This window comes from Babylonia areolata, chromosome 16 (genome assembly GCF_041734735.1).
Source record: "Babylonia areolata isolate BAREFJ2019XMU chromosome 16, ASM4173473v1, whole genome shotgun sequence".
In the NCBI taxonomy this organism is placed as follows: domain Eukaryota; kingdom Metazoa; phylum Mollusca; class Gastropoda; order Neogastropoda; family Buccinidae; genus Babylonia; species Babylonia areolata.
The window spans coordinates 19,151,296-19,162,275 of record NC_134891.1 but is presented as its reverse complement, the minus strand read 5'-3'; the positions used below and the strand labels follow the sequence as shown (position 1 = coordinate 19,162,275).

At 45.7% G+C, this 10,980-nt stretch overlaps 1 protein-coding gene across 1 annotated transcript; it reads right to left on the bottom strand.

Moving 5' to 3' along the window:
* Nucleotides 1-986: 986 nt before the first annotated feature.
* Nucleotides 987-9,699, bottom strand: LOC143290996 (uncharacterized). The gene is made up of 4 exons (XM_076600582.1): nt 9,245-9,699; nt 6,199-6,435; nt 2,495-3,058; nt 987-1,428 (listed from the first exon to the last, which is right to left on the bottom strand). Exons 1-4 carry the CDS (start codon nt 9,478-9,480, stop codon nt 987-989), a joined length of 1,479 nt encoding a protein of 492 aa, XP_076456697.1. The 5' UTR covers nt 9,481-9,699.
* Nucleotides 9,700-10,980: the final 1,281 nt, after the last annotated feature.

The window sequence follows — 10,980 nt, the reverse complement described above, 5'->3', positions numbered from 1 at the left end:
TGTTTGCAACAGACAACATTACCATGTAAATGTTTAGTCAGGCAACATTACCATGTAGATATCAATCACAAAACATCACCATCTACAAGTATAAATCACACAACATTACAATGTAAAGCTTTACATTATTTTTTTATGGAAAAGGTGAAAAAAGCGCTCTCAATGATCTCAGTTTCTGCCCACATTTTGTAAGTAGGACAGAGAGTAATTAGTAGGCTGTGCATGCTGCCGTGTTTTTGCTTGTTTTGTTGTTGTTGTTGTTTTTGTTGTGTTTTTTTTTTCTTCTTGATTTGTTTCACATAATATGGACCTTAATGACTGCTCATTTCTGCATCTTGCGGGTGCACACACACTCACACACACAGACACGCACAGACACGCACACACACGCACACACACACACACACACACAGGCCTACTTCATGTTTGTGTCAATCGATGACCATCCGTTTCTGTGCACTGTTGGAACGCATGCACCAACAGTTCTTTCAAATGAACATTGATGATCAGCTGTGTTTGTAGGAGGTTGGTGTTCAAAGTCCCTTGACGTGAGAACACGACTTTTCCAGACTGTTCGTTTCTGCATAATTGGGGTGGGCTACACCCACAACGATGTAATATACAAACAGTGGTTTATTGGCGGACAGTATTTCAGTTTCAGTTTCAGTTTCAGTAGCTCAAGGAGGCGTCACTGCGTTCGGACTTATCCATATTCGCTACACAACATCCGCTAAGCAAAGGATGTGTTGTTGTTGTTGTTTTTAAGACAATCTCTTCTCCGCAAACTTATAGTAGATATACAGGTATGCGTGCATGTACATATCCACGGATAGTATTCTCTCTAAGCACACGTAAGTGCGTTCGTGCGAGTTTGTTTGTTTGTCTTGGGATGTGTGTGTGTGTGTGTGTGTGTGTGCGAAACTCAGGTAAGACACGGTGGTCATGTCAACCTCGATAAAACTTCCCCAGAAGAAAAGGAGTGTTGGTTAACGGGATAGTGCTTCGAGACGCGATTGGTCAGAGCGACTTGTGATATGGTCAGAGGGACTGGTGATATGGTCACAGCGACTGGTAATATGGTCACAGCGACTGGTGATATAGTCAGGGCGACTGGTGATATAGTCAGGGCGACTGGTGATATAGTCACAGCGACTGGTGATATAGTCAGGGCGACTGGTGATATAGTCACAGCGACTGGTGATATGGTCAGAACGACTGGTGATATGGTCAGAACGACTGGTAATATAGTCAGAGGAACTGGTGATATGGTCAGAGGGACTGGTGATATGGTCAGAACGACTGGTGATATGGTCAGAACGACTGGTATCAGAGGGACTGGTGATATGGTCAGAGGGACTGGTATCAGAGGGACTGGTGATATGGTCAGAGGGACTGGTATCAGAGGGACTGGCGATATGGTCAGAGGGACTGGTGATATGGTCAGAGGGACTGGTGATATGGTCAGAACGACTGGTGATATGGCGGCAGAGCCAGACGCTCGCGCCCTGAGTTCCAGTAAGTGGAGAAGCAGTCGACAGTGAGAGCCGCAGAGCACTTGCGGACAGGAAGGGAAGTATGAAGGAGGAGGACAGAGACAAACAGACAGACACCCAGACGGAGAGACAGACGGAAGAGAGAGACAGAAACAGGAAGTAAGAGGCAGGAAGGGAGGAAGACACAGACAGACAGACAGACGGAAGAGAGAGACAGAAACAGGAAGTAAGGGAGGCAGGAAGGAAGGAAGACACAGACAGACAGACAGACAGAAGAGAGAGAGACAGAAACAGGAAGTAAGGGAGGCAGGAAGGAAGGAAGAAACAGACAGATGGAAGAGAGAGACAGAAACAGGAAGTAAGGGAGGCAGGAAGGAAGGAAGACACAGACAGACAGACAGACGGAAAAGAGAGAGAGAGAGAGAGAGAGAGAGAGAGAGAGAAACAGGAAATAAGGGAGGCAGGAAGGAAGACACAGACAGACGGAAGAGAGAGACAGAAACAGGAAGTAAGGGTGGCAGGAAGGAAGTAAGACACAGACAGACAGAAGAGAGAGACAGAAACAGGAAGTATTGCAGGCAGGAAGGAAGACAGAGACAGACACACAGACAGACGGAAGAGAGAGACAGAAACAGGAAGTAAGGGAGGCAGGAAGGACAGAGAGAGGAGGGGGAGATCAGTGGGAGGGCAGCAGGATTGTACATGGATTAAAGATAGTAAATAGATTAATATATCCAATGATGAATACGTCAATGCATGAGTTAAACTACTATGAAATATTTACACACGTACTGCTGATGAAAGTTTTTACATTAATGCGCTTTATTGAGAATACGTCAAAACTGGTACAGCTTTTGTTTTCTGTTCTTTCGTTAATGGCACATCTGATATAGTTTGGCATTGCATTCCTAAGTGAGACCTGTCAAGACAGTCAGTGGAGTGAGAGACACTAGCCGCTGCAGCCTGTCTTTTTCCTGGGGTTCTTGGTAAGACAGGGACACATCATCTTGAGAGCCGACCGATAGCGAGAACTCTGCTTGATGTAGATGAGGAAATTGCAGGAAGTGTTTGTAAGTTCCAGCAGGTGAGTTATCGCAGAGGAAACTCTGAACAAATTACACAGGTGACCACTGTACAAAAAGCCTGGCACCCGACCGAAGATTGCTAGCTGCCGCGTCACAGTTGGCGTCATACACGTGACGTAAACACAGCACACCGTCACCAGCATCCGCGTCACTGACACGTCCTGTCTCTCCGCTGACGTCACGTTTGACGCAGTCTCCCGCCGCCATGCAGCAGAGACTTTGAGCCGAACGATGATGGCGGTGGTGCAGACGGTGACAGTGAGGAGGCAGAGAAAGGGGAGGATGACGAGCAGCATGGAGTTATAAACAATGTCGATGAGGGTTCTGTGGCGGAGGTAGGTGGGGGAGAGGCGGGAGATGAAGGTGGAGGTGTTGGTGAGGGGGTCGACGACGTGCACTGTCTGGTACTTGATGCCAAAGGCTGTGTTGAGTACAGTCAGGATGTAGACAGCCACCACGCCAATCACCACCCGCAAAGTCCTGAAATATCAGATCACACACACACTGCCATCACTGTCATGGAAAGAATCACACACACACTGCCATCACTGTCATGGAAAGAATCACACACACTGTGTCATCACTGTCATGGAAAGAATCACACACACTGTGCCATCACTGTCATGGAAAGAATCACACACACTGCCATCACTGTCATGGAAAGAATCACACACACTGTGCCATCACTGTCATGGAAAGAATCACACACACTGTGCCATCACTGTCATGGAAAGAATCACACACACACACTGCCATCACTGTCATGGAAAGAATCACACACTGTCATCACTGTCATGGAAAGAATCACACACAGTGTGTCATCACTGTCATGGAAAGAATCACACACACACACTGCCATCACTGTCATGGAAAGAATCACACACACTGTGCCATCACTGTCATGGAAAGAATCACACACACTGTGTCATCACTGTCATGGAAAGAATCACACACACTGTGCCATCACTGTCATGGAAAGATCACACACAAGCACTGTCATATGGTCAAGGGAGTGAATCACACACACTGCTATCGAACTGTATGGTCAGAGGGACTGGTGATAGTCACGAACTGTGTAGTCAGCTGTATGGGCAGAGCCAACCTCGCCACCTGTTCAGTAAGTGGAGCAGTCGACAGTAGATGCAGCACGAGCACTTGCGGACACGGTAGGGAAGTATGAAGGAGGAGACAGAACAACAGCAGACACCCACGGAGGACATAGGAAGAGAGAGATCAGAAACAGGAAGTGGCCAGAGTCATGGAAAGACACAGCAACAGTAGCAGACGAAGGAGAAGAGACAGAACACAGAGTAGGGATGCAGGAAGGAAGGAAGAAACAACAGACAGGCGGAAGAGAGCAACAGAACAGGAGTAAGAGGCAGGAAGGAAGAAGACACAACCGTAGACAGCGGAAGAGAGAGACAAAACTGGAAGTAAGGGGCGAATGGAAAGAAACAGACAGACAGACTGCGACGACGGTGAAGAAGACTGAAACAGGAATTAAGGAGAGGAAGGAAGGAAACACTGCCACACGACAGACGAAAGAGAGACAGAACAGGAGTATGGAGCTGGAGGAAGGAAGACAAGACAACAGACAGTCAGGAAAGAGATCAGAAACAGAAGTAAGGGAGGCAGGGAGGACATGAGAGAGGAGGGGAATCATGACAGCACGGTTGTACAATGGTTAAGATAGTAAATAGATATATCAACATGTGAATCATCATCATGAGTTAACATAATGAAATATTTACACACGTATTGCTGATCAAGTTTTACTTAATGCGCTTTATTGAGAATACTCAAAAACGTACACAGCTTTGCATTTTCTGTTCTTTCGTTAATGAATCTGATATATTTGGCATGCATTCCTAAGTGAACCTGTCAACGTCATGGATGAGAGATCACTAGCCTGCAGCCTGTCTTCTGGGGTCATGGTAAGACAGGGACACCATCGAGAGCGTCGATAGCGAGAACTCTGTTGATGTAGATGAGGAAATTGCAGGACAGCTGTTTGTGATTCAGCAGGTGTTAGCAGGAGGAAATCTCACACACACTGCCATCACTGTCATGGAAAGAATCACACACACTGTGCCATCACTGTCATGGAAAGAATCACACACACTGTGCCATCACTGTCATGGAAAGAATCACACACACACTGTCATCACTGTCACGGAAAGAATCACACACACTGTGCCATCACTGTCATGGAAAGAATCACACACACTGTGCCATCACTGTCATGGAAAGAATCACACACACTGTGCCATCACTGTCATGGAAAGAATCACACACACTGTGCCATCACTGTCATGGAAAGAATCACACAGACTGTGCCATCACTGTCATGGAAAGAATCACACACACTGCCATCACTGTCATGGAAAGAATCACACAGACTGTGCCATCACTGTCATGGAAAGAATCACACACACTGTGCCATCACTGTCATGGAAAGAATCACACAGACTGTGCCATCACTGTCATGGAAAGAATCACACACACACACACACACACACTGCCATCACTGTCATGGAAAGAATCACACACACTGTGCCATCACTGTCATGGAAAGAATCACACACACTGCCATCACGGTCATGGAAAGAATCACACACTGTGCCATCACTGTCATGGAAAGAATCACACACACTGTGCCATCACTGTCATGGAAAGAATCCACACACACTGTGCCATCACTGTCATGGAAAGAATCACACACACTGTCATCACTGTCATGGAAAGAATCACACACACTGTGTCATCACTGTCATGGAAAGAATCACACACACTGTGTCATCACTGTCATGGAAAGAATCACACACACTGTGTCATCACTGTCATGGAAAGAATCACACACACTGTGTCATCACTGTCATGGAAAGAATCGCACACACTGTCATCACTGTCATGGAAAGAATCACACACACTGTCATCACTGTCATGGAAAGAATCACACACACTGTGTCATCACTGTCATGGAAAGAATCACACACACTGCCATCACTGTCATGGAAAGAATCACACACACTGTGTCATCACTGTCATGGAAAGAATCGCACACACTCTGCCATCACTGTCATGGAAAGAATCACACACACTGTGTCATCACTGTCATGGAAAGAATCACACACACTGCCATCACTGTCATGGAAAGAATCACACACACTGTCATCACTGTCATGGAAAGACTCACACACAATGTGTCATCACTGTCATGGAAAGAATCACACACTGTGTGTGTGTGTGTGTGTGTGTGTGTGTGCGTGAGGTTGGAGGGAGGGGGGGAGTGGAGTGGCACTTACTGTCAGCAGTAAGTCTGCTGCTTGTATTGAATAGAAGAGACACCATTGGGAGTTACTCCCCCAAAAATTCTCTCTCTCTCTCTCTCTCTCTCTGTGTCTCTCTCTCTCTCACACACACACACACACACACACAGACTCACTGATTTCATCAGTATCATCATAATTGTCATTTATTTTACACACGCTCTTGCTTAATGAAAAACTCACTACACTTCACACTCTCCATGAACGTAATTCACACACAGACACACACACAAACACACACACACACACACACACACACACACACACACACATACACAGAGACTCACTGACCTTGTCTTGAAGAAGCTGGCGGCCTTGAGAGGAGAGAGGATGCAGAGACATCTCTCCACAGCGATCAGCGCCGTGGTGATGTTGGATATGGCCAGACAGCCCAGCGAGGTGGCCAGCACCAAACTGTGGTGACGTTTCTGCCAGTAGTTCCCTTCCACAGGGTCCAGCAGACTGATGAGAGCGTAGGACTTGCTACACATCAGGAACAGCAGGAAGCCTGTGTCTGACACTGCCAGACTGACAGAACAACACGTCATAGCACCGCTTCTGTCGGGACCAAGATACACACAGTGCAACACAACACTCGACAGGAGTCAGCCAAGCACAGCTACCATCAGAGGAAATGCTACAGCCAAGCTGGCAGGTTGGGAGAGAAAGAGAGAGCAACAGACAGAGACAAAAAAAATTATATTACCTCCAATAAATATTGTTAATGGAAATAGAAACAATATATATATATATATATATATATATATATATATATATATTGCTGTCTAATTATATATATATATATCTGTATATATAGCAAGCCCAAAGAGCACCACACAATGCGAAACAGTTGCCGTGTGCTGTGTATACCATCCCCTGTCCACACTGCGTCAGAACCTTCCGGGCGCGGATTGGCCTGACCAGTCTGCGCACCCACAGAGCCCAACCCACCCACCCCCAGGATGACTAGATGGTCCTCATCGATCCCGACGGACGAACCACACATACCAGCCTTCCATTGGGGGAACAATACATGAGTATGAATTATTTTTTAATCACTTCCCCACCCCAACCACAAATCAGTTTTAAAGGTTAAACCAAGACCTTTTGGACGCTTCTCACTTTTCTGTATGGAAAACAAAAACATCTGGACTCTCTCTCTCTCTCTCTCTATATATATATATATATATATATATATATTGCATTGCATTACTCTCTTTTTTGTCACAATTTTGAAATTCGAGCTGCTCTCCTCAGGGAGAGCGCATCGCTACCCTGAAAGTGCCACTCATTTTTTTGTATTTTTTTCTGCCTACTGTTTAAAAAAAAAAAGTTTATCGTGTCGAAGTGGATGTTTTTTTTTACAGAACTTAGCCAGGGACAACACTTTTGTTGCCGTGGGTTCTTTTACTTACACTACTACGTGCATGCTGCACACGGGACCTCGGTTTATCGTCTCATCCGAATGACTAGCGTCCAGACCACCAATCAAGGTCTAGTGGAGGGGGACAAAATACTGGCGACTGTGCCATGATTCGAACCAGTGCGCTCGGATTCTCTCGCTTCCTAGGCGGACACGCAATACCTCTTGGCCATCACTCCACACACACACACACACACACACACACACATGTATATATATATATATATATATATATATATATATATATATATATATATATAGAGAGAGAGAGAGAGAGAGAGAGAGAGAATAAATCTCTCTCTCTCTTTCTGTGTAGTCATTTACACGTCTACAACTGCTGTTGTTGCATGATGCAGCTGGCAGATGACACAATTTCCTAATTGTATTGATGTTGTACTGGTTGTGTAGTGTCGTACATAGAAAAAGGTGGCAGAATGGTTGAGACGCTCCTCTGCCAATATAAAGTGCTTGTGGGTCTGGGTTCGAAGCCCGTTCACTCAGTTTCTTCCACGTTTGACTGGAAGAATCGAATTGAGCGTCTAGTCGTTCGAATGGGATGATAAACCGACGTTCCGAACCAGCCACCGTGGCGAAGTGGTTATCGTCGCGGACTGACGGCTGGGAGGACGCGGGTTCGAATCCCAGCGGAGAAGGGTTTTTCGTCCCGTGGCCGGCTCCTACCCAGAGTTGAGAGTGCTGTGGGCTTAAATGGGGAGACTGGGACCACACAGTCGAGTGTCATCCACTTCACGGGTGCGTCTTGGGGCGTGTTGCTCTAAGTACCTGACCAACACTGCACGTGTCTGTATCTCTCGGGCCTGGTTAACGCCGGGATATCATTATGACAGGAAGCGTAGAGTACAACCTTGTCACGCAGGCTCAAACCAAAATGGACCTCCACAGCAACATCGTTATCGTCATCGTCATTCTCCTCCTTCATAATCATCAATATAAACAAAACAGTCTCAAAGTCTGTGGGTTTTCATGCATTGCTGTCATGGTGACCTTGGTGACCTCCACTTCCGTGCTTGGGGTGAGTCCTGTCAATGTCTTCAGTGTCGGCAGATTCATGGGGGGCTGTTGTTTGGGGGACGTGGTGGCGGTCTCCACTTCGGGAGGGACGCGCTCACTCAGACTGGCTCCGCGACTAAGCCATTCTTGTCGTTAGTAGGGGGCTTAGTAGGTGGTGCCCTAAGTACGTTAAATCAGAACAGGCACCACTGAACACCACCGAAGTGACTCAGCAGCAGTGCAGGGTCTCCTCTGGTGTGTGGCCTCCTGGCGACCTAACATCGATGGTTCCCTGTGGACTGCCGACGCTGGAACTGTGACGGACGAACCCGGGTGTGGCCGTGTTATGAGGGAATCTAAATGAGCGGCGTGGGGGTAATGCCAATGAAACGGTGCAGATGGTGGGGCAGCAAAAAGCAAACAAAAACAAAACAACAAAAAACCGACAAAGCCGAGGTCCCATGTGTAGCCCGCACTTGCCGCACTGAAAAATAACTCAGAACCAACTGCAGTAAGAGGGTTGTTCTCTGGCAAAATTCTGTTGAATTCTGCATGCACTCAAAGTTATGCTGCTGGTCAGGCATCTGCCTAGCAGATGTGCTGTAGTGTGTATTGATTTGTCTGAACGCATTGGCGCTTCCTTGAGAAATTGAAACTGGTACATTGGCGTGTTATTGTAGTATGTGTCTGGCTGTGTTGCATTCTGTATCAACGAATTTGGATGTGTTTTTTTGTTTGTTGTTTTTTATCTGTCTATATGTTGTTTTTTTTTGTTATGAGCTTACCTGGTGATGTGTGAAGCCATGTTAACAGCCATGATGTGTACCTACACCTGTTCAAGTAAATGTATCGTGTTGTGTAACACATCGTGAAACACTGGTAGAGCCATCAAAACATCCTTACCTAAACAAACACAGGTTAATTCTGTCCGACAGTCCCTGGCGAGCAAAGACAGCCATGTTGATGACGTTGGTGATGAAGCCAAAGGTCACGAGGACAGGAAACATCCCGACATACACCACAAGGTCCACCATTTCTGCCACATAGGGACTGACAACATTCCGGGGATTGTTGCAAGGTAAGACTTCATGGGGAGGGATGGCCGTGGAGAAATTCATATCATCCATGTCGGAGTACATAATAATAGTGGTGTCTCTCCGAAGGTGTGGTGGTGGCGCTGGGGATGCGACACTCGTCGTCTCTGATGTCTTCACTCTCTTCTGATCATCAGACAGACACAAGCCTCCAGCAAAGTAGCTCTGTGTACTGTCTGTGACTCACGTGTCAGCCTGTATGTTGGCAGTGATCGTGTGGCACACAGGGATGTTGGAATGTTCCTTTGGAAATGTGTTCTGGGTCTGAAATATATGCCTGAAATAAAGAAAGTTATTTCAGCAGAACAAAATGTCGTCAACATGGAGGGATCAAGAGACAAAGAGTAAAGAAAAAAATGTGGATATAATGCGTATAGTTTCTTTCATTTATCAATTTTCATTCATATTTTGAGTGTGTATGCTGCATGATTGCTTACATCTATACCCCACCGAATGTTTGGTAGCTTTTTTCACACACATATAACAAGATTAATGTATTTTCTCCAGAAATCCACAGTCAGAAAGTAAGAATATTGACTGATGTTTTTAATAAAAACAGACATGACTGAAATAATAGAGGCTCCCTTCATAATGATTTCACCAGCATGTTGAATACTGCAATGATGTTTTTAATAAAACAGACATGACAGGTCTGTTGCTATGTGGGGGACCTGCAGCGTACAGCTGCCTTCATCACGGAGACTGGGGTGTCCACGACAAACGACATGAAAAAGAAGAAGTATACTGTGAGTACGTTCTTAGAACAGTCAGTGCTAGCAAATGGCACTAGTGTGATTTCTCCGAATTACCATAACACATTACCAGAGTGCTGTAATATATTTCTGAATGAAATGTTATCAGAATACCAAAACGACATTATGAAAACAAATGTTATGAGAACGTGGGTGTGCATTTCTCGCAACAAGTGTTAACAGAATGCAGCGATTTGTTCTTCAACCAAACAAATGTCGCTATTTCCTTCTGGAAAGATATGCCATAAGAAAGCCGTAGCTGGTATCAAGATTTTTTCAGGATGTTGTCGTTTCATCTTCAAGACATGTAATATCAGAATTCCAGCATTTCTTCCTTAAAATATGTTATGATAATACCACTGTTTATTCCCTCGAAGCACGTGTTATTACAATGCCTCAATTTCGTTTCGAAACATGTCATGAGATTGCTGTGATTTCGTTTTCAAAACAGGTATTATGATGTGCAATCATCTTTTTTCTTCTTGAGAAATGCTATCGAATCACACACACAGACACATAGACACACAGAGACACAAACACACAGACACAGACACACACACACACACACACACGTATACATAGATACATACATACATACATGCATGCATATATAGATACATAGATAGACAGATTTAAGATTCTTTGACAAAACGCTCGACGAGAAGGCGGCCATGTCGTTCTGTGCCAGTGTCAAGTGGCTGACCCAGGCACAGAGGGGTTCATTTTCACGTGACACCCGGACAACCCATGACACACAGCTGTAGGACAGCCTGAAGCCTCTCACCCACCACAC